Raw genomic sequence first — 25,608 nt, forward strand, 5'->3', positions numbered from 1 at the left:
GAACTACCAAAAAACTTTTTTACTGAATTAGATCAAGGATATCCAGGGAAATCATGAAAAAAATGCAAATGAAGGAGGACTTGCAGTCCCAGATCTCAAACTATTATTAAAGCAGTGGTCATCAAAACAATTTGGTACTGGCTAAGAGACAGAAAGGAGAATCAGTGGAATAGACTAGGGGTAAATGACCTCAGCAAGACAGTCTATGACAGCGGTTCTCAACCTCTCAATTTGTAGCAATGAGAATACATAATGCATATCAGGTATTTACATTCTGAATCATAACTGTAGCAAAATTACAGTTTTGAAGTAGCCACCAAAATAAGTTTTTGGTTTGGGGTCACTGCAACATGAGGAACTGTATTGCGGGGTCATAGCATTAGAAAGGTTGAGAACCACTGGTCTATGATAAGCCCAAAGATCCTAGTTTTGGGGACCAAAACCCCACTATTTGATAAAAACTGCTGGGAAAATTGGAAGACAGTATGGGAGAGATTAGGTTTGGATCAACATCTCATACCCTATCCCAAGATAAACTCAGAATGGGTGAATGACCTGAATATAAAGAAGGAAACTATAAGCAAATTAGGCGAACTCAGAATAGTATACTTGTCAGATCTTTGGGAAAGGAAAGACTTTAAAACCAAGCAAGAGCTAGAAAAAAATCACAAAATGTAAAATCAATAATTTCGATTACATCAAATTAAAAAGTTTTTGTACAAACAAAACTAATGCATCCAAAATTAGAAGAGAACCAACAAATTGGGAAACAATCTTCATTACAGAAACCTCTGACAAAGGTTTAATTACTCAAATTTATAAAGAGCTAAACCAATTGTACAAAAAATCAAGCCATTCACCAATTGATAAATGGGCAAGGAACATGATTAGGCAATTTTCAGTCAAAGAAATCAAAACTATTAATAAGCACATGAAAATGTGTTCTAAATCTCTTATAATCAGAGAAATGCAAATCAAAACAACTCTGAGGTATCACCTCACACCTAGCAGATTGGCTAACAAGACAGAAAAGAAAAGTAATGAATGCTGGAGGGGATGTGGCAAAATTGGGACATTAATTCATTGATGGTGGAGTTGTGAATTGATCCAACCATTCTGGAGGGCAATTTGGAACTATGCCCAAAGAGTGCTAAAAGACTATCTGCCCTTTGATCCAGCCATAGCACTGCTGGGTTTGTACCCCAAAGAGATAATAAGGAAAAAGACATGTCCAAAAATATTCATAGCTGCACTCTTTGTGGTGGCAAAAAATTGGAAAATGAAGGGATGCCCTTCAATTGGGGAATGGCTGAACAAATTGTGGTATATGTTGGTGATGGAATACTATTGTACTAAAAGGAATAATAAAATGGAGGAATTCCATGGGGACTGAAACAACCTCCAGAAATTGATGCAGAGTGAGAGGAACAGAACCAGGAAAACATTGTACACAGTGACTGATACACTGTGGTACAATCGAATGTAATGGATTTCTCCATTAGTAGCAATGCAATGATCCTGAACAATCTGCAGGGATCTAGGAGAAAAAACACTATCGACATTCAGAGGAAACACTGTGGAAGTAAAAACACTGAAGAAAAGCAACTGCTTGAATATATGGGTCAAAGGGGTATGGTTGGGGATGTAGACTCTAAATGAACATCCTAGTGCAAACAACAACATGGAAATAGGTCCTGATCAAGGACACAAGTAATACCCAATGAAATTGCACATTGGCTGTGGAAAGGGTGGGTGCACGGGAAGGAGGGAAATAAAGTGATTATTGTAACCAAAATAAAAATAAAAATAAATAATTTATTCTCAGCAACTTCCAGAGAAAGAACTATTGGAGTCTGAATCCAGACCAAAGCATACTATGTTTTACTTTCTTCATTTTCTTTGTTTTCTTCCACAAAAGCATTAATATGGAAGATGTTTTACATGATTTCACACACAAAATTTATATCCAGATTGTTTACTGTCTTAGTGAGGTGTGAGAAAGAGAGAGAATTTGGGTCCTGAAATTTTTTTTAAATGTTAATTCTTTTTACATGTAATTGGGGGAAAATAAAATATTATAAAATATTTTTTATTACTGTATTTGAAGATAATTAGTTTCCTTTGTGATCCTGTATATTTAATGAATTTAAAAACATTCTTTGGAGCAGAGGTTCGTAGGCTTCATCAGCCTGACTACTAAAGGGCCTAATAATACAAAAAAAGGTGAAGAACTTTTGATTTATTCCAACTTCTTTGCTTTATAAATGATGCATCTGAGGTCCAGAGAGCAAATGTAGTTAGTGACTTGTCCAAGTTTACCGTAATTGCAGAATGATGATAAATCCTAGCAACATCAGTGCTTTGCAGAAATTTAAGAATTTACTTTTTTCTTTTCTTTTTTTTTCTTCTTGGTTCTTTTTATTTTATTTTTTGGTGGTATAATTTTTTTTTTAAATATATTTTATTTGATCATTTCCAAGCATTATTCGTTAAAGACATAGATCATTTTCTTTTCCTCCCCCCCACCCCCCATAGCCGACGCATAAGTCCACTGGGCATTAGATGTTTTCTTGATTTGAACCCATTGCTTTGTTGATAGTATTTGCATTAGAGTGTTCATTTAAAGTCTATCCTCTGTCATGTCCCCTCAACCTCTGTATTCAGGCAGTTGCTTTTTCTCGGTGTTTCCACTCCCATAGTTTATCCTTTGCTTATGAATAGTGTTTTTTTCTCCTGGGTCCCTGCAAGTTGTTCAGGGACATTACACCGCCCCTAATGGAGAAGTCCATTACGTTCGATTATACCACAGTGTATTAGTCTCTGTGTACAATGTTCTCCTGGTTCTGCTCCTCTCGCTCTGCATCACTTCCTGGAGGTTGTTCCAGTCTCCATGGAACTTCTCCACTTTATTATTCCTTTGAGCACAATAGTATTCCATCACCAACATAACTTTTTTCTTTTCTTAAAAAAAACCCCAAAACAAACAAAACCCTTCCCTTCTGTTTTAGTATCAATTCTAAGAGAGAAGTGTGGCAAGGGTTAGGAAATCAAAGTTAAGTAACTTGCCCAGGGTCACACAGCTAGGAAGCATCTGAGTTTTTTTTTAACTCAAGTCCTCCCAACTCCAGGGCTGGCATTCTATCCACAGTCCCACCTAGCTGTCCCCATTTATCATAATTTGTTTGGCTGTTCTCCAACTAATGAGCATTCACCTACTTCGTTTCTCCCTTTTTGCTCCAACACAAGTGCTACTATAAAAATTTGGTGCATGTGACTCCTTTCCCTCTGTCTTTGATCTCTGAAGTACAGGTTATGCCTAGTAGTGGGAATAACTTGGGTTAAAGCCACAATTCAATGCACTTGGAGTCTTGCTCTTCAGAAAGCAGTTAGATCAGTTCCCAGCTCCATCAGCAGTATGGTATGGGGTGAATGGAATGTACAGGGAAAGCTAGTCCCTCTGGTGAGAGGGCTTGCTGAGCCCTTTTCAGGGCTGTTTATCCTCTTTTGGTTGCCACCTGCACTCAACTCTCACTTGGGGCTCCAAAAAGCAGTAGTATCCATACCCCAGTAAAACTATCTTGGCAGATGGCTTGAACATGTTGAGAGTAAATGATAAGCTTCAATCTACCCCTACTGTGTGAAGACTTCTGATGCAATGGACTGATGAGAACAAAGGCTATGAAGACAACTGAAGCAGGCACTGTGGAGCATAGCACTTAGAGCTTGATCAGACTTTGAAGAGTTCTGGGTCCTCCACTGCATCCTGGGACATGATTTATTGTTCTGACTTGCCTTGCCATCAGATTTCAATAATTCTGGAAGAAAGAGGGAGACTGACAATTTTGTATAAATCTACCTCACTGGAATCCAGTTCACAAACAAGTGAAGATATTATTCTGTGATGCCCTCTTGGAAAACCAAGGATGAACAATTGTGGGAGCCTATCCTCCCACAAGTGCTAAAACAGATCATCATTTTCCTTTTGTAACATCTTTGCCAACTTGATGAGTATGAAGTAGATCTTCAAGTTTTCATAGTTTTTTTTTTCTCATTAGTGTTTTGGATCATTTTTTCATCTAGTTGGTGATTTCTGTAGAGCATTAAGAATTTACACATTACTTTTCCAATAGAAATCTTTTGAAGTAGTAAGTACAAGTTATATTTATTGCTATTTTATTGTTGATTGTTTTTGTTTGATTGCTATTGTTTATTGTTGAAGAAACTGAGGTCAAAAGAGGCTCAAATGAAACCTACCAGAGTCATCTATGATGAGTACTTCCATAGCTAGTAATTGTCCATGGAATTCCTGACCTAAAGTCCAATGCTCTTGCCCAGTGCCATTCTACTTTAGAAGAATAACTATTATTTGTTTGGAGTGGAAAAGTTCTTCCTTCAGTCTGGTCTGATTCAGCCTTGGGATCATAGAACTGGAAGTGACTAATAAATCATTAACTTCCAATACTTTTCCTTGAGATAGGTGGGTTCTGTGTGACTTACTGTATGTTTTTGCTTTAACCTAGGAATACCATCTTCTACCATTATCAGCAAGACTGGTATGGATAATGATGTGAAACAAGATTCTATGGGTTTAAAAAACGATGAGGTGGAGACCATCGAGGTAAGAACACTAAATACTTTCCATTCTGGTGGTCTCATTTAATTTAGATATCTGTCCTAGCAAATATGCTTTTCCTCAGTTTCTTATGTGAAAAGATGATATAGTTAATAGAAACCTGTCATGTACTCTCTATGATTGTCAAGACAGAGAAAAATTGGTTATATACCTATATGTATATATGCATAGTACATAGAAATGCAAATGTGCATATGCTTATCTATATATACAGACACATGTATATTATGTATTTCAAACAGATTCATTTGCTTATCTTCTTGCTTAGGTTTGTATGGCTTATTTTAATAATAATACTTCAAAGATTAGTGATTTGGTTGGCATTAGTCTTTCCTCCACCAGTACTCATTGCAACTCCCTTTTGTAACTTAGTAGCTTTCACTGAAAAATTCACACTCCTATGATCAACTTGGTGATCAACCTCTTCCAGTTTAACTAGGTTGGTCCTTGGGCAGCAGACATACAATCCATCATCAGGCCTTTCACCTAATCCTCCTGAATAATAGAACATGCCAGAGCTTACTCTCCACTGGGATAGCCTTCAAGAACTAAGTTACCTTTGAACCATGTTGAGTCATTGAAGAAGAAGATTAGCAGATGTTTAATAATAATGAACCTTATATTTTACTTAATGATGTGACTTTTATTTTAATTTACTGAAGAGCATAAGGGAACCTACATTTATGTATATAGTGTTTTATACACACTTGCTTCATTTGAGCATTACAGGAACACTATGAGTGACAGTGGACTAAAAGTAATGGTACTCCCACTTTGCAGATTAGGTAAATGACCAACACAGGGCTGAACTTTGGTCTTTGGTTCCAGGCTCAGTGTTCTTCCTTTTTAAAGAAATGCTTTTTTGAAGCTTTTGTGAGTTTTGCATCACTGTCACTTCCTAAAATACCTTCCTATCCTCCACTCCAATGAAAATCCTCCCTGTGACAAAGAAAGATAGACCAACATACCTGCCACGTGTGATAACCTACATATTACCTTCCATGCTGCTCATCCATCACTTTTTCTATCCCAAAGTTAAAGGAGTATGTTTCTGTCATCAACCCTCTGAAATCAAGATTTGTCATTATTGATCTAAATTCTAATGTCTTTTAGAGCTGTTTTCATTTACATATTTTTACATTTTGTATCTTGGTTCTGCCTTCTTCACTATGAATTAGTTCAAGTCTTCCCATGTTTTCTAAAATATCCAAAGTCATCATTTCTTATGGTTAAAAAACATTCTAGTACATTCATTTTATATATTATGCTCTTTGTTCAGCCATTCTCCCATTGGTCAGTACCCACTTTGTTACCTGTTTTTCCTGCTGCCACAAGGCCACTAAGGGGCACCATAGTGCAGAACCCAGGACTTGGAGTCAGGAAGACCTGAGTTTAATCCCACATTAGGGACTCTGGGTAGGTCATTTCATCTCTGTCTGTCCGAGTTTCCTAATCTGTAAAATGGGGACAACAGTAACACCTACTTTCCATGGTTGTTGTAGGAATGAGATGAGATCATATTTGTAAAGTGCTTTGCAAACTTTAAAATGCTATGCTATTTATTATTCTTACCACTTCAAACAGAGAGCTGTATATGTTTGTTGATCTGACAAAGGCCATTGATACTGTCAATCATGAAGGCCTGTGGAAAGTCATGGCAAAACTGGGTTGCCTCAAGAAGCTTGTTAGCCTCATTCCCCAGTTCCATGATGGTATTCTCACAGGAGCATGGATTCTAGATGAAGGAGGATGCTTTTTCAGGCTTTTCCAATCACCAATGGAATGAAGCAGGCAGGGTAGTGTGTTTGCTCCCATGTTTTCTACGATGTTGTCATATGCCTTCCATGAAGATGAAAAGGCTTCAAGGTCAACTATACACCGATGCTAAATTATTTAACTTAAAAAGGCAACAGACCAAGATTAAATCAGGAGGGGGAGTTGGTGTACACTGTTCACAGATGATTGTGCACTCAGTGCAGCCTCTGAGACTGAGATGCAACAGAATATGAATTACTCTTCTGCTCCTTGTGCTTATTTTGGTCTGAAAATCTATAAGGAAACAGAGATTCTCCATCAACCATCCACATCATCCATACATGGAAATGGAGAAATTTTGAATGCTGTGGATATGTTTACTTAACTTGGCAGTACATTCTCTAGGGCTGTCACATAGATGCTTAGGTTGATGCACATGTTGCCAGAGCTAGCTCAGCATTTGGGAGACTCTGAAAGAAAGTGTGGAAGAAAAGAGGTATCAGGCTGCATATTGTTATATGCCTGTGAAACCTGGACAGTATACCAATGCCTGGCCAGAAAACTGAACTGCTTCCATCTGAATTGTCTCAGGAAGAACCCGAAGATTACCTGGCAAGACAAGGTACTGGACACTGAGGTTCTCTCTAGAACTGACTGGCTAGCTAAAGAAGACACCCCAACCACATGAGTCATGTAAAATTATGTTTTGAATATTAAACTACCTCCTCATTTTACCTTGACCTCCCCCATTAGACTGTAAGCTCCTTATAGGCAGGAACTGTCTTTGGCCTCTTTTTTTATCCCTAGTACTTAGCAAAGTGCCTGGCACATAGTAGGAACTTAATAAATGTTTATTGAATTTATTTGAATTTTTGATGCTAATTGACTAAGGCAAATTGGAAATTAATATGAAAACATTGTTAGTTTTTTGCTTTTCATTTTCTTTGTTTTAAGAGAGGGCTGGGGCTTTGGTATAATATTATCCTACTATGTTGTAGAATGCTTTATTGGAATGGATATCAGATTAGGAGTCGGAAGACCTGCATATAGATGGAATATTGAACCTAATATGAAACTTGGGTAAAGTTCCAGCCTTGCTTTGTTTCAGCTATTTGACCTTCAGCATATCATTTCACTTTGTTTGGATCACATTTTCCCTATCTGCAAAATGATAGGATTGTAAATGATTTGTAATCTTGTCTATCACTAATTATCCCATCTTTCCCTTGGCCTCAATTTTCTTATTTGTAAAATGATGGTGTCACAGCAAATTGACAATGATTACAAGATAAAAGTCAATACTGGAAAAACTGCAGGATGACTAATGTGGTGTTGTTGGAGTTGAGAACTGGTCTACAATTCTAGAAAGCAATTGATTATTACATAAAGTAAATGTGACCATACTCAGTGACAAAAAAGTCTTATAAATAACAGTTTATAGTAGCCCTTTTTTTTGTGATAGCAAAGAATAAATGCTTATCCATTGGGAAATGACTAAACAAATTATGGGACATGGATTTAATGGTGTATTTGGAGTTTTCAAGGAGGGCTAGCACCTCTTGTGTGAGGGCTTGACAAGACCTCTTTTTAGGGTTGCTCATCCCCCTTTAGTGTCCACCTGTCACCCAATTCTCACTTGTGGCTCCAAGATGCTGTAGTATCCACACCCTGGTAAAACCATCTTAGCAGACAGACTGAATAGATTGAGGGTAACCTACAGACTTCAAACCTTTCAGTGAATTAGGGAAATCTCTATCCCAAGTGTGTGAAGTTTTCCTTTGGTGGAATGGGCAGATGAAAACAATTTATTCCAGCAACCACAAAGGCAGCTGAAGAGACTCTGTGCAGCACTTAGAACTTGTTCAGACTTTGAAGAGGCCAAGATCATCTACTGCATCCAAGTGGATCCCTAATACCACCAGACATCCTGACTTTGTCTTGCCAATGGACTTCAATGATTCTGAGAGAGATTGAGGCTGATGACTTCATGCTTCTCTACCTCACTGAAATCCAATTCCATGATGTCATTGTCCTCTTCAAAAACTCAGGATGAATAATATGAATTTAATGAAATATTACTATGCTGTAAGAAACCATGAATACAGTAAATACAGAGAATTTAGTTGATACATGGTAAAGTGAACAGAACCAGGAAAATAATAAATATAATGACTATATAACACCTGAATGCTATGAAATTAAAATTGCCAAGCTTGTTCCTAAAGAAAAAATATGAAAGGAGGTCTCCTCTTTCATCCCTATAATAGAAGCAAGATATTTTGGATTGTAGAGCATTGCATATGACATTGGATACAGTCATTATGTTTTTATTTTTGCCAACCTTTTTTTCCCCTTTTATTATAAAGGATAATTCTCTGGTATAACTTGAGGGAAGGAATACAGTGGGAGATGTAGGTGATGTAGAAACAAATGGGTATCAATTAAAAAAAAGGTTTTTTTTAATGTGACTCTATCCTTTGACCCATCTTGAAGCAACACAGCAGAATGGATTCAGAATTTTCCTGATGTCAAGAACTGAATTCAAGTCCTTCTTTTGATGGATATAAATAGCCCTGTGACTCTTAAGCAAGTCACTTACACTCTCAGGGCTCCAGGCAGCTCTTTAAGATGAAATTATAGAACAATTGCCAATTAGCAGTAGCCAAAGTTTAAGACAAATCAAGCCCTTTGACTCAGGGATCTTACTTCTAGGCTATGTTCTAAAGAGATCAGACAAATAATGGTCCCATATTTATACAAATATTCATTGCAGTAATTTTTTGTGATTATAAAAAACTGCAAAATAAGTACTCATCAGTTGAAAAGTAGCCAAGCTCATTGTAGTACATGAACAATATGGAGCAATACTGTGCCCAAAGACATGATCAATGTGAAGAGTTCAGAGAATACTCTGGGAAGAAGATTTAGATTATAGAATTATAGATTTAGAGATAAAAGGGACCTTCAAGGTCATCTAAGACAAGTCCTTCATTTCACAGTTGAGGAAACCAAAGCCTAATGTGATAACCCAGATCTTCTTGACTGTAATGCCAGAGAAAAGTTAGCAGAACCAGCAGAGCAATATTGCCAGCCCTCCTGGCTTTTGTCTTGCCCCTGGACTTAGATGACTCTAGAAGAGTCAACCTGATGACTTGGTGCAACTCTACTTCATAGAAATGCAAGTCGACATCACTTGGTCCCCTTCTAAAAAAGGAAGGAAGACCAGGCCTAGAGATGGGAGATCCTAGGTTCAAATTTAACCTCAGACACTTCCCAGTTGTGTGACCCTGGGTAAGTCACTTAACCCCATTGCCTAGCCTTTACCACTCTTCTGCTGTAGAACCAACACACAGTATTGATTCTAAGATGGAAGGTAAGGGTTAAAAAAAATTTTTTTTTAAGGAAGGAAGAACAACTTAGCAATGCCTAGTGACTGGGTTGGCCTTGAAGAAAGAGTTTAAAAAATGCACCTCCCTTTCTTCTTTGCCCAGGTGGGGAGGAGGATGGAGCACTATGCTTATGTAATATGTTTATGAAAACTACCAGATTGAGTCCATATATTTGTTGGTTTTGCTGAATTGTATTTGGTTTTTTTCCCCCCTCAATCTTTGTCACAAGGGAAGGCTTACTGGGAAAGGAAGGGAAGGAAATCAACATAATATAACATAAAAGGCATCAAATTTTGTTTTGTTTTGTTTTTATTTTTAAAAACCCTTACCTTCTGTCTTAAAATCAATACTGTGTATTGGTTCCAAGGCAGAAGAGTGGTAAAGACAAGGTATTCGGGGTTAAGTGACTTGCCCAGGGTTACACAGATAGGAAGTATATGAGGCCAGATTTAAACCCAGGAATTCCCATCTCTAGACCTGGCACTCAGTCCACTGAGCCATCCAACTGCCCCCAGTGGTTTCACCTTTGGACCCCCAAGAACATTTTTATTTTTTTATTTAAAAAAACCCTTTACCTTCCATCTTTGAATCAATACTTGAAGACAGAGGAGCAGGCCCTCCTATCTCTAGGCCTGACTCTCAATCCATTTGTTTTTATTTTTTAATTTTTTAAATTATTTTTTATCAAGACCTATTTCCATATCACTGATAATTGCACTAGGGTGATCATTTAGTCTATATCCCTAATCATATCCCCATTGACCCATGTGATCAAGCAGTTGTTTTTCTTCTGTGTTTCTATTCCCACAGTTCTTCCTTTGAATGTGGATAGTGTTCTTTCTCATAAGTCCCTCAGAATTGTCCTGGATCATTGCATTGCTGCTAGTAGAGAAGTCCATTACATTTGATTGTACCATATATATCCGTCTCTGTGTATAATGTTCTCCTGGTTCTGCTCCTTTCACTCTGTATCAGTTCCTGGAGGTCATTCCAGTTCACATGGAATCCCTCCAGTTCATTATTCCTTTGAGCACAATAGTATTCCATCACCACAATTTGTTCAGCTATTCCCCAATCAAAAGCCATCCCCTCATTTCCCAATTTTTTGCCACCGCAAAGTGCACAGCTATGAATATTTTTGTACAAGTCTTTTTCCTTATTATCTCTTTGGGGTACAAACCCAGCAGTGGTATGGCTAGGTCAAAGAGCAGGCAGGCTTTTAGGGTCCTTTGGGTATAGTTCCAAGTTGCCTTCCAGAATGATTGGATCAATTTACAACTCTACCAACAATGTCCCAATTTTGCCACATCCCCTCCAATATTTATTACTTTCCTTTGCTGTCATGTTAGCCGATCTGCTGGGTGTTAGGTGATATCTCAGAGTTGTTTTGATTTGCATTTCTCTGATTATAAGAGATTTAGAACATTTTTCATGTGCTTATTAATAGTTTTGATTGCTTTATCTGAAAATTGCCTATTTATGCCCCTTGCTCCTTTATCGATTGGAGAATGGCTTGATTTTGTATACAATTGATTTAGCTCCTTATAAATTTGAGTAATTAGACCTTTATCAGAGGTTTTTGTTATAAATATTTTTTCTCAGTTTGTTGCTTCCTTTCTAATTTTGGTTGCATTGGTTTTGTTTGTACAAAACCTTTTTAATTTAATCAAAATTATTTATTTTAAATTTTGTAATTTTTTCTAACTCTTGCTTGGTCTTAAAATCTTTCCTTTCCCAAAGATCTGACAAGTATTTTATTCTGTGTTCACCCAAGTTACTTATAGTTTCCTTCTTTATATTCAAGTCATTTACCCATTCTGAATTTATCTTAGTGTAGGGTGTGAGATGTTGATCTAAACTTAATCTCTCCCATACTGTTTTCCATTTTTCCCAGCAATTTTTGTGAAATAGTGGATTTTTGTTCCAAAAGCTGGGATCTTTGGGTTTATCATAGACTGTCTTGCTGAGGTCACTTACCTCACGACTATTCCATTGATCCTCCCTTCTGTCTCTTATCCAGTACCATATTGTTTTGATGACCACTGCTTTATAGTACAGTTTAAGATCTAATACTGCTAGGCCACCTTCCTTTACATTTTTTTTCATTATTTCCCTTGATGTTCTTGATCTTTTGTTCTTCCAAATGAACTTTGTTATTGTTTTTTTCTAATTCAGTAAACAAGTTTCTTGGTAGTTTGATGGGTATGGCACTAAATAAGTAAATTAGTTTGGGTAGGATTGTCATTTTTATTATGTTAGCTTGTCCTACCCATGAGCAATTAATGTTTTTCCAATTATTTAGATCTAGTTGTCTTTGTGTGGAAAGTGTTTTGCAGTTGTGTTTATATAGTTCCTATGTTTGTCTTGGCAGATAGATTCCTAAGTATTTTATATTGTCTAGGGTGATTTTAAATGGAATTTCTCTTTCTAACTCTTGCTGCCAGGATGTGTTGGAAGTACATAGAAATGCTAATGATTTATGTGGGTTTATTTTGTATCCTGCAACTTTGCTAAAGTTGTTGGTTATTTCCATTAGCTTTTAAGTTGATTCTATAGAATTTTTTAAGTAGACCATCATATCAGCTGTAAAGAGTGATGGCTTGGTCTCCTCATTACCTGTTTTAATAACTTCAATTTCTTTTTCTTCTCCAATTACTACTGCCAGTGTTTCTAATACAATGTTAAATAAGAGGTGATGATGGGCATCCTTGTTTCACTCCTGATCTTATTGGGAAGGCTCTAATCGGTAAAGAACTGGCACGATATAACATCGACATCGCAGCATCAAGTGAAACATGCTTACCAGAAGAGGGATCACTCATAGAACCCACCACTGGATACACCTTCTTCTGGAAAGGTAGAGCCTCAAATGAAGACAGAATCCACAGTGTTGGCCTGGCTATCAAGACCAGTTTGCTCAAAGAGCTGCCAGACTTGCCTGTGGGCATCAGCGAGAGGCTCATGAAGATCCGTTTGCCTCTCAGCAAAGACCGGTATGCCACAATCATCAGCACATATGCCCCAACATTGACCAGCACAGAGGAGACCATTGAGCAGTTCTACTCTGACCTGAGTGCCATCCTGCACTCAGTGCCCACAAATGACAAGCTGATACTACTGGGAGACTTCAATGCCCGCATTGGCCAGGACCACGAAAGATGGAAAGGAGTGCTCCGGCAAACACAGTGTGGGCAAAATGAAAAACAACAGCCTACTGCTACTCAGCAAATGTTCAGAGTTCGAACTCACCATCATGAACACTGTGTTCAGAATGGCGAACAAATATAAAACAACGTGGATGCACCCACTATCAAAACAGTGGCATCTCATTGACTACATCATTGTACGCCGGTGAGACATCCAGGATGTACAGATCACCAGAGCCATGAGAGGAGCTGAATGCTGGACAGACCACCGATTGGTTAGAGCGACTCTTCAAATGCGCATTGCGCCTCGCCGTCCAAAAAGCGCCCAGACAGTTTGCACATTTTACAACGTGAGTCGTCTTAGAGATCCATCTTATTTGCAAACATTCCAGTCCTGCCTGGACGACAAGCTGTCTGCCAAGGGACCACTCACTGGAAGCTCAACTGAGAAATGGAACCAGTTCAGAGATGCAGTGAAGGAAACATCAAAGGCAGTCCTAGGCCCCAAACAACGCAACCACCAGGACTGGTTCGAGGAGAACAACACTGCTATTGAAGACCTATTGAGCAAAAAGAACAAAGCCTTTATGGAGTGGCAAAATAACCCAAACTCTGCTCCTTAAAAGGACAGATTCAAGTCTCTCCAAGCCACGGTGTAGTGTGAGATCAGGAAGATGCAAGACCGATGGGGAAAAAAGGCAGAAGAAATCCAGTGCTTTGCTGATACGAAAAACTACAAACAATTTTTCAGTGCCCTGAAGACTGTCTGTGGGCCATTAAAACCCACCACCACTCCCTTGCTATCCTCTGACGGTGACACTCTCATAAAAGATAAAAAAGGCATCAGCAACAGGTGGAAAGAACACTTCAGTCAGCTTCTCAACCGATCCTCTTCAGCTGACCAAAGCGCCCTTGACCAGATCCCCCAAAACCGCACCATTGAACAACTTGATGTCCCTTCTTCAATAGAGGAAGTCCAAAAAGCCATTAAACAAATGAGTGCAGGCAAGGCACCTGGTAAAGACGGGATCCCAACAGAGGTGTACAAGGTCTTAAATGAAAAGGTGCTCCAGGCATTCCACATAGTGCTGACCAGCATATGGGAAGAGGAAGACATGCCCCCAGAACTCAGAGATGCCTCCATCATAGCCCTATACAAGAACAAAGGCTCACGAGCAGCCTGTGACAACTACAGAGGCATCTCACTACTCTCCACTGCTGGAAAGATCCTCGCCCGTGTTATACGCAACAGACTCCTGTCATCTGTTTCAGAGCAGAACCTGCCTTAATCACAATGTGGCTTCCAACCAGATCACAGCACCATCGACATGGTCTTCACAGTGAGGCAAATGCAGGAAAAATGCCTTGAGCAGAACCTGAGTCTCTACATTGTCTTCATAGACCTGACAAAGGCGTTCGACACAGTGAACAGGGACGCATTGTGGGTGACCCTTAGCAAGCTCAGTTGCCCAGCAAAAAATTAGGAAAGTCCCTTCTATTCCTATACTTTCCAGTGTTTTCAATAGGAATGAGTGTTGTATTTTGTCAAAGGCTTTTTCTGCATCTATTGAGATAATAATGTGATTTTTGTTGGTTTACTTGCTAATAAGGTCAATTATGTGAATGGTTTCCCTAATATTGAACCATCCTTGCACTCCTGGTATAAATCCCACCTGATCATAGTGACCCTTGTGATCACTTGCTGGAATCTTTTTGCTAGTATTCTATTTAAGATTTTTTCATCTATGTTCATTAAGGAGATTGATCTGTAGTTTTCTTTATTTGTTTTTGATCTACTTGGCTTTGGAATCGGTATCATATTTGTATTGTAAAAGGAATTTGGTAGAACTCCTTTGCTTATTATGTTAAATATTTGTATAGTATTGGGATTAGTTGTTCTTTGAATATTTTATAGAATTCACTTGGGAATCCATCTGGTCCTTGGGATTTTTTCCTAGGGAGTTCTTTGATGGCTTGTTCTATTTCTTTTTCTGATACAGGGTTATTTAAGAATTCTATTTCTTCTTTTGTTTATCTAGGCAATTTATATTTTTGTAAATATTCATCCATATCACCTAGATTGGCATATTTATTGCCATATAATTGGGCAAAATAGTTTTTAATGATTGCTTTAATTTCCTCTTCATTAGAGGTGAGGCCTCCCTTTCATCTTTGATACTGTTCATTTGGTTTTCTTTTTTTTCCTTTTTTTATTAGATTGACCAGCATTTGTCTATTTTATTTTTTTTCAAAGTACCAGCTTCTAGTCTTATTTGTTAATTCAATAGTTCTTTTACTTTTGATTTTATTAATTTCTCCTTTAATTTTTAGGATCTCTAATTTAGTTTTCATCTGGGGATTTTTAATTTGTTACTTTCTAGTTTTTTAATTTGCATGTCCAATTGATTGACCTCTTCCCTCCCTAATTTGTTAATATATGCACTCTAGGATATAAATTTTCCCTTGAGTACTGCTTTGGCTACATCCCATAGATTTTGAAAGGATGCATCATCATTGTCATTTTCTTCAATGAAATTATTGTTTCTATGATTTCTCCTTCAGCCAATTTTGGAGAATCATTATTTAATTTCCAATTAATTTTTTATTTGCCTCTCCATGTACCCTTACTAATTATTATTTTTATTGCATTATGATTTGAAAAGTTTTCATTTATTATTTCTGCTCTTTTGTACTTGTTTGCCATGTTTTTATGCCCTAGTACATGGTCAATCTTTGTGAATGTACCATGTGCTGATGAAAAGAAGGTGTATTCCTTTTTGTCCCTATTTATTTTTCTCCACATATGTATTAACTCTGGTTTTTCTAAGATTTCATTCACATCTTTTACCTCTTTCTTATTTATTTTTTGGTTTGGTTTACCTAGATCTGATAGAGGAAGGTTCAGATCTCTCACTAGTATAGTTTTACTATCTATTTACTCCTTGAGCTCCACTAGTTTCTCCTTTAGAAATTTGGATGCTATACCATTTGGTGTATACATGTTGAGTACTGATATTTTCTCATTGTCTATACTGCCTCTTATCAGCATATAATTATCTTCACTATCTCTTTTAACTAGATCTATTTTTACTTTGGCTTTGGAAGATACCATGATTGTGACTCCTGCCTTCTTTTTCTCAGTTGATGCCCAATAGATTTTGCTCCAGTCTTTTACCTTTACCCTGTGTATGTCTATCTGCCTCGTGTGTTTCTTGTAGATAACATATGATAGGATTTTGTTTTCTAATCCACTCTGCTACTTACTTCCATTTTATTGGTGAGTTAATCTTATTCACATTCAGAGTTATGATTACCACCTGTGTATTCCCCCACATTTTTATTTCCTCTCCTAGTCCTGCCCTTTCTTCTTTCACTATTTCCTTCTACAACAATGTTTTGTTTTTAATCAGTCCCCCTAATTTTACTTCCCTTTCTCCCCCTCTCTTCTTATTCCCCTCTTATTTTTCTTTAGTCTCTTTTTAAACTACCCCCCACACTTTCCCTCCCTTGTATTGCTTCCCTCCCCACCAGTCTGTTTGTCACCCTTCTACTTCTCTATAGGGCACAAGTCAATTCTCTGCCCCAGTGGATCTGATTGTTCTTCCCTCTTTGAGTCAATTTCAGTGCACATAAGAATTTAGTATTTCCTGTCTCCAACCTCTTTACCCTTCCAGTGTATTGGTGTTCTCCCCCTCTCCTGCCATGTGCTTCTTTATGAAATAGAAATTTATCCCATTTTGTCTCTTTTCCCATTTCTCTTAGTATTATCCTTTTTTACCCCTAGTTTTATATATATTTGTACATACATATATTTATCTTGACATTTCATCCTTTATAGTTTGTAACTGTTCCCTCTAAGTATAATCCTTCTAACTATCCAGGTGATAACATTTTTAAAGAGTTACTAATATCATATTTTCTTATAGGAATACAAATCATTTGAACTCATTGGGTTCCTTAAAAAAAGGTGTTGTTTTTTTTAAATTACCTTGTGGTGATTTTCTTGAGTTCTGTGTTTGGACATCAAATTTTCTGTTTAAGTCAAGTCTTTTCTTTATGAATGCTTGAAAGTCTTCTATTTTATTATTAAATGATCATACTTTTCCCTGTAGGAATATAGTCAATTTTGCTGGGTAGTTGATTCTTGGTTGTAGACCCAGTTCCCTTGCTTTCCAGAATATATCCTATGCCTTCCAGTCCTTCAGTGTAGATGCAGCCAGATCCTATGTTATCCTAACTGTGGTTCCATGGTATCTAAATGACGACTTCTTAGCAGCTTGCAATGTTTTTTTTTCCTTGGTCTGATAGTTCTTGAATTTGGCTATAACATTTCTGGGTGTTGTCAGTTGGGGATTGAATACAGGAGGTGATCTGTGAATTCTTTCCATCTCTACTTTTCTCTCTTGCTTGAGAATGTTGAGGCAGTTTTCTTGGATAATTTCCTGTAGGATGATGTCCAAACTTTTTCTTTTGTCATGATCTTCCAGTAGTCCAATAATTCTTAAATTGTCTCTTCTGGATCTGTTTTCAAGGTCTGAGGTTTTTTCAGTAAGGTGTTTCCTTTTTTTCCTCAATTTTTTTCATTCTTTTGATTTTGTTTTATAGATTCTTCCTGTCTTATGAAGTCATTTACTTCTAGTTTTTGGATTCTAATTTTTAAAGACTGAATTTCATCCCTAGCTTTTTGGTCATCCTTCTCCTTTTGGTCTGATTTTCTTTGTAGGTCATCTTTCATCTTCTTTGCCTCATTTTCAAGCTGGTTAATTTTGGCTTTCAAGGCACTATTTTCTCTTTCCGGATGATTTGTTTTGCTTTTTAAGTTCTTTTCCCAATTGTCTTCAGCTTCTATTAATTGTTTTTGAATTGTGTTTTGAGTTCTTCCAAAGCCTGTGTCCAGTTCGCTGGAATTTCTGTTTTTGCTTGATGTTTCTTGGTCCTCCTCTGTTCCATTTGCTCTTTATTACCTGGATAGAAGCTGTCAATTGTAATTTCTTTTTTCTTTTTCTGTTGTTTACTTATATTTTTTCTTCTTTCCACCCTGTAATTGGCTATAATTTTACTCCTCCAATTTTCTTGCTGGAACTGTGGGTTTCAGCTATTCTGTCCTGAAGGGACTTCTTCACTGCTCTGCTGATTGACTAGGTTAGGCTGATGTTTAGATCTTCCCCAACTGGCAGAAGAAGCTGAAGGTGTAGGTGAAGGGAGCTGTGCTTCCAGTCCTTTGCCCTGGGATCAGAGTCTGCTGGATTCTTACAGCTGCTCTCAGCCCAGTCTATGGGGGAGGGGTATTGGAGCTTGAGCTTCCCTGCCCTCTGAAGGCTTCTTATCTGCCCTATTGATAAGATTATGTCAGGGTGGAATTGATCTGCAGGGCTGGATGTGCCTTGAATGTGTCCTGAAGCCAAAACCTCCAGAAAAGCGGGGAGGGGCAAGATGGAATGTTTTGACTGAGTCTAGGCTGCCTTCTCTGAGCTTTTCCTCTAGCTGCCTCCCTGCCTCCTGTGTTTAACACCCTTAGCCTGGCACAGCTGTGCCAGCAAAGCACTTCCTCTGGAATAGCACCCTTGCCCTCCCAGAAATTCTAGTCACCACTAGAGACTCAGCCCTGTAGGTGGGGGAGGGGTCCTGGGATATTCCTTCTTCCTTTTCCTTGAACCCACGAGTTTAAGAATTCAGGCTTTTTTTGGCATACTTCTTAAGTTGAATCCAGCAGGAGGGTTCCCCAGCTCTGTCCTGTTAGATTTGGTTTTCTGTCCCCTTGAACCACTTTGGTTTCAGAGGTCTGAGCTTTTGCTGCGTCTAAGCTGCCATCTTGACCTCTGTCCCTGTTTTGTTTTTAAATGAAGGATTATACAATCTCTGAGGCTCCTTCCAGCACCACAATTCTGTGAATCTAATTTTAGAAGTTTCCACATATACTTCCATTTAATATTTTAATTTCTACCCCTTTTTCTCACCTGGGACATGCTCATTTGAATTATCTTTTTCTTTCTATTCTAACTTTCAATGCATCTCAGTTCTAGAATCATCTTTAAACTTTAGAGGTTTTTTTTATATTGTTACCACAGGCATACCTTGACCAACATTGTTTCACGATAATATCATAATAATTATAATCAAAGCTCACTGCGCTGCAAAATTCCACTGTGTGTGTCATTCCACCTCAGTAGAGAAGCAAAGTGATTGGAACTAGTCTGAGCCCAGTAGTTACTCATTGTACTGATATCAGAATACTCTTTAGTTTCCCCAGAGCCATTAACTACTTTAGGTTGAAAGTATATATCTGTAAGACTTGTACAAAAATATTTATAGCTGTACTCTTTGTGGTGGCAAAAAATTGGAAAATGAGGGGATGCCCTTTTATTGGGGAATGGTTGAATAAATTGTGGTATCTGTTGGTGATGGGATACTATTGTGCTGAAAGGAATAATAAACTGGATGATTTCTGTGTGAAATGGAAAGGCCTCCAAGAATTGATTCAGAGTGAAAGGAACAGAACCAGGAGAACATTATACACAGAGACTGATACATTATGGCACAATCAAATGTAATAGACTTTTCTACTTGCAGCAATGCAGTGACCCAGGACAATCCAGAGGAACTTATGAGAAAGAATGCTATCCACATCCAAAGAACTGTAGAAATGCAGAAGAAAAGCATATAATCGGTCATATGGTTCAGTGGGGATATGATTGGGGCTTTGATGTTAAAAGATCACTCTACTGCAAATATGAATAACATGAAAGTAGGTTTTGAACAATGATACATGTATAACCCAGTGGAACTATTTGTCATCTCAGGGAGGAGTGAGGAAAGAGCAGGAAGTGTAGTGGTGGGGTGGGAGTGGATCATGAATCATGTAACCATGGAAAAATATTCTAAATTTTAAAAAGGAAAAAAATAAAGTATATTTGTGTTAGTATACTAATGACATTTGAGAACTATTTTCAATATAATATATGCTTTGAGAGTTCAATAATTTTAGAAGTGGTGATAGATTTTTCCTCTTGCCTGAACCCTTTGTGCCAAAAGTTTTCTATAGATAAAACTACCAACTCTCACCTTTGAGCAGTGGGAAACTGACTATAGAGAGAGAACCTATGGCTCTTGTAAAGCATTGGGTTTGTTGTTTGTTTGTTTTTAATAAAAGAGGTTGGGAGGTAATGAAGAGAGTATGTGTATTGGAGGAGAGGGGTTTGAACGAAAGGATTCCTTGTGTTTGCCTTTTAAACTTTTTGTTCAAAATAATTTAAAAATAGAAAAGATCAAGGTTCATTTCTTTAGTTTGAATGAGACAAAAAATACTTAGATCTTGCTGTGCATTCATAGGCCAGTGATCTGAGAACTTTGTGTGTCTAGTCATTTCTGCTTTGCTGAGTCCTGCCAGACACTGTCTACCTTTGTAATTGATAGCTGACAGTTAACTTTGCACAAAAAGACTTAACCTTCATTTCATCTGGCCAATGGAAGTTACAGAATCTAAATTTAAGGGGGAAATTAGCTGGCTCAGTGGATAGAGAGCCAGGTCTGAAGTGGAGAGGACCTGGATTCAAATGTGACCTCAGACACTTCCTAGCTGTGGGACTCTGTGCAAGTCACTTAACCCCCATTGCCTACCCACTCTTCTGTCTTTGAACCAATACATAGTATTCATTCTAAGATGAAAGTTAAGGATTTTTTTAAATAAAAGAAGAAGAATATGAGTTTAATGTCTTTAGAAACCATCTAGTCTATGGATTCATATTCTTTTTTGTGTTTGAAACCTATGGACCCCTTCTCAGAATGCTATTTTTTGTTACATTTGAGTTCCAGGCTGTTTTCTTCCCTCCCTCTTAACCCCATACTAGAGGCCAACATTTGATATATATATATATACATACACACATATATATATCACACACGCGCGCGTATACATAGATGTGAAACAATACAATACATTGTTCCATATATCAGTTCTTTCCTGAAGGTATATAGTGTTTTCTTTCTTAGGTACTTTGTAGTTGATTCAAATATAACTCAGAATAGCTTCGTCATTCATACTCATACTCCTCAAACAATATTGCTGTTAATGTATTCAGTGTTCTTGTGATTCTGCTCATTTCATTCATTTCAGAGTGGGAAGGCAAAGACAAGCTGGAGCCTTAGTAGCAGTGAAAGCCTGTAAACCTTCTGACTATTCTTCCAAACCAATATTTAAAAGGTGCCTCAAAAGGACAGGAGTAAAAGTAGGACAAATGAGGGGGCTCTCCCACTGAAAAGAATGTGAAAGGTAGGCAGAGAGTTGATTTTCACAATATAAGGGGGAACTGGAAAAAAATGGCACACAGAGGAGTGCAGGCCAACCACCCCCACACTTACCATGCCAGACTCAGAACCAGAGTGTAGGCAAATACAGATCCTGGGTCTTGGGCTACACCAACAAAAGAACACCTCGGATGCACCCCTTTAAGTAACAGAACCTGGCAGTGAGAACCAGAGGTCCATAGAGCTGGGTGCTCTTAAGCCTCCATGGCAGCAATGAAGACAGTGCCAGGGTAAACCCTTGCAAGACAGAAGTTAAGACAGAATTGGCCAGCAACTTACAGATTTCCCAGTCCTTAGGTGGGAAAATGAGTAAACAGCAGAAAAAAAAATACTTGACCCTCAAAAATTTCTATGGAGAAAAAAAGAAAAGAAAAGAACCAACAGAAGATGGTGAGATCCGAGCAAACACATGCAACATTTCACCCCCAAAACAGAATTGGTCATAAGCACTGGAAGAACTCAAAAAGGAATTAAAAAAATCAAATATACAGGTTGAAGGAAAATGGAGAAAAGAAATGAAAGTAATGCAAAAAGGAAATAACAGCTTAAAAAGCAAAATTGGTCAACTGGAAAAAGCAATGAAGAAAAAAGTGTTTTAAAAAACAGAATTGACCTATTAGAAAGAGACCAAAAAAAAAAAATCCAATGAAGAAAAGAGTTCCATGAAAAGTAAAATGGACCAAAAGGAAAAGGAGGATCAAAAGATCATGGAATAAATTCAGTCTTTAAAAATCAAAATTGGGCAAATAGAAGCTAATGATTTCACAAGACATCAAGAAACAATAAAACAAAATCAAAAGAATGAAGAAATAGAAGAAAAATATGAAATATTTCATTGAAAAAACAACTGACGTGGAAAATAGATCCAGGAGAAACAATTTAAGAATTACTGGATTACCTGAAAGTCGTGACAAAAAAAAAAGCCTAGACATCATATTACAAGAAATTATCCACGAAAAGTGCCCTGATATTCTTGACTAAGAGGATAAAATAGCAATTGAAATAATCCACAGACCACTTCCTGCAATAAATCCTCAAATAACAATTCCTAGTTCAAGATCTCCCAGGCCAAGGAGAAAACATTGCAAACAAACAGAAAGAAACAACTCAGATATCATGGAGTCCCAAACAGGATTACATAGGATCTGGCACCTTCCATATTGAAGGAAGACTTGGAATATGATATTCCAGAAGGCAGGGGAACCAGCTTTACAACTAAGAATTACCTACCCATCAAAAATGACTATATTCTTTCAGGGGAAAGTGTGGTCATTTAATAAAATAGAAGATTTCCAAGCATTCCTAAAGAAAAGACCAGTCTTAAACAGAAAATTTGATATCCAAATACAAAATTCAAAAGAAGCATAAAAAGTAAATAAAAAAAATTTAAGGGTTTCAATAAGGTCAAATTGTTTATATTCCAATATGAAAAGGTGATATCTATAACTCTTAAAAATTATTGTCATTCAGTAAAACCATATTAGTGGGAGACTTGAACCAACCATTATCAAATTTATATAAATCAAATCAAAAAATAAATAAGAAAGAGGTAAAAGAAGTGAACAAAATCTTAGAAAAATTAGAATTAATAGACATATGGAGAAAAATAAATAGGGATAAAAAGGAATACACCTTCTTCTCAGCACCACATGGCACATTCACAAAGATTGACCATACATTAGGTCACAGAAACATGGCACACAAATGCAGAAAAGCAGAAATAATAAATGCGGCCTTTTCAGATCACAAGGCAATAAAAATAACGATCAGTAATGGTACATGGAAAACCAAATCAAAAACTAATTGGAAACTAAACAATATGATACTCCAAAATCGTTTAGTTAGAGAAGAAATCATAGAAACAATTAATAATTTAATCGAGGAAAATGACAATGGCGAGACATCCTTTCAAACCTTTTGGGATGCAGCCAAAGCGGTAATCAGAGGTAAACTCATATCCCTGAGTGTATATATTAACAAACTAGGGAGAGCAGAGATCAATCAATTGGAAATGCAAATAAAAAAACTCGAAAGTGACCAAATTAAAAACCCCCAGCAGAAAACCAAACTAGAAATCCTAAAAATTAAGGGAGAAATTAATAAAATTGAAAGTGATAGAACTATTGATTTAATAAATAAGACAAGAAGCTGGTACTTTGAAAAAACAAGCAAAATAGACAAAGTACTGGTCAATCTAATTAAAAAAAGGAAGGAAGAAAAGCAAATTAACAGCATCAAAGATGAAAAGGGGGACATCACCTCTGAGGAAGAGGAAATTAAGGCAATCATTAAAAATTACTTTGCCCAATTATATGGCAATAAATATACCAATTTAAGTGATATGGATGAATATATACAAAAATACAAACTGCCTAGACTAACAGAAGAGGAAATAGAATTCTTAAATAATCCCATATCAGAAAATGAAATCCAACAGGCCATCAAAGAACTCCCTAAGAAAAAATCCCCAGGGCCTGATGGATTCACCAGTGAATTCTATCAAACATTCAGAGAACAGTTAATCCCAATACTATACAAACTATTTGACGTAATAAGCAAAGAGAGAGTTCTACCAAACTCCTTTTACGACACAAACATGGTACTGATTCCAAAACCAGGCAGGTCAAAAACAGAGAAAGAAAACTATAGACCAATCTCCCTAATGAATATAGATGCAAAAATCTTAAATAGGATACTAGCAAAAAGACTTCAGCAAGTGATCAGAAGGGTCATCCACCATGATCAAGTAGGATTTATACAGGGATGCAGGGCTGGTTCAATATTAGGAAAACCATCCACATAATTGACCATATCAACAAGCAAACCAACAAGAACCACATGATTATCTCAATAGATGCAGAAAAAAAGCCTTTGATAAAATACAACACCCATTCCTATTAAAAACACTAGAAAGCATAGGAATAGAAGGGTCATTCCTAAAAATAATAAACAGCATATATCTAAAACCATCAGCTAATATCATTTGCAATGGGGATAAACTAGATGCATTCCCAATAAGATCAGGAGTGAAACAAGGATGCCCATTATCACCTCTATTATTTGACATCGTACTAGAAACACTAGCAGTAGCAATTAGAGAAGAAAAAGAAATTGAAGGCATCAAAATAGGCAAGGAGGAGACCAAGTTATCACTCTTTGCAGATGACATGATGGTCTACTTAAAGAATCCTAGAGATTCAACCAAAAAGCTAATTGAAATAATCAACAACTTTAGCAAAGTTGCAGGATACAAAATAAACCCACATAAGTCATCAGCTTTTCTATATATCTCCAACACAGCTCAGCAGCAAAAACTAGAAAGAGAAATCCCATTCAAAATCACCTTAGACAAAATAAAATACCTAGGAATATACCTCCCGAGACAAACACAGGAACTATATGAACATAACTACAAAACACTCGCCACACAACTAAAACTAGACTTGAGCAATTGGAAAAACATTAACTGCTCATGGGTAGGACGAGCCAATATAATAAAAATGACTATCCTACCCAAACTTATTTATCTATTTAGTGCCATACCCATGGAACTCCCAAAAAATTTCTTTACTAATTTGGAAAAAACCATAACAAAGTTCATTTGGAATAACAAAAGATCAAGGATATCCAGGGAAATAATGAAAAAAAAAACACTAATGAGGGGGGCCTAGCAGTCCCAGACCTCAAACTATATTACAAAGCAGCAGTCATCAAAACAATTTGGTACTGGCTAAGAGACAGAAAGGAGGATCAGTGGAATAGACTGGGGGCAAGTGACCTCAGCCAGATAGTATACGATAAACCCAAAGATCCCAGGTCTTGGGACAAAAATCCACTATTCGATAAGAACTGCTGGGAAAATTGGAAGACAGTGTGGGAGAGATTAGGAATTGATCAACACCTGACACCCTACACCAAGATAAATTCAAAACAGGTGAATGACTTAAACATAAAGAAGGAAACCATAAGTAAATTGGGTAAACACAGAATAGTATACATGTCAGACCTTTGGGAAGGGAAAGACTTTAAAACCAAGCAAGACATAGAAAGAATCACAAAATGTAAAATAAATAATTTCGACTACATCAAATTAAAAGGCTTTTGTACAAACAAAACCAATGTAACTAAAATCAGAAGGAAAACAACAAATTGGGAAAAAATCTTCATAAAAACCTCTGACAAAGGTTTAATTACTCAAATTTATAAAGAGCTAAATCAATTGTACAAAAAATCAAGCCATTCCCCAATTGATAAATGGGCAAAGGACATGGATAGGCAGTTTTCAGATAAAGAAATCAAAACTATTAATAAGCACATGAAGAAGTGCTCCACATCTCTTATAATCAAAGAGATGCAAATCAAAACAACTCTGAGGTATCAC

The 25,608-nt window shown here is 37.1% G+C and overlaps 1 protein-coding gene across 1 annotated transcript in view; it reads left to right on the forward strand.

Annotated features, from left to right (window-relative positions):
• SLC25A42 (solute carrier family 25 member 42) overlaps positions 1-25,608 on the forward strand; it is a 94,720-nt gene that overhangs the window by 36,139 nt on the left and 32,973 nt on the right. Inside the window, exon 2 of the mRNA XM_007489269.3 lies at positions 4,521-4,618. Within this exon, the coding sequence (XP_007489331.2) occupies positions 4,556-4,618 (63 nt within the window). The 5' untranslated portion in view covers positions 4,521-4,555. The remainder of the gene's footprint in view (positions 1-4,520; positions 4,619-25,608) is intronic.

This window comes from Monodelphis domestica, chromosome 3 (assembly GCF_027887165.1).
Source record: "Monodelphis domestica isolate mMonDom1 chromosome 3, mMonDom1.pri, whole genome shotgun sequence".
In the NCBI taxonomy this organism is placed as follows: domain Eukaryota; kingdom Metazoa; phylum Chordata; class Mammalia; order Didelphimorphia; family Didelphidae; genus Monodelphis; species Monodelphis domestica.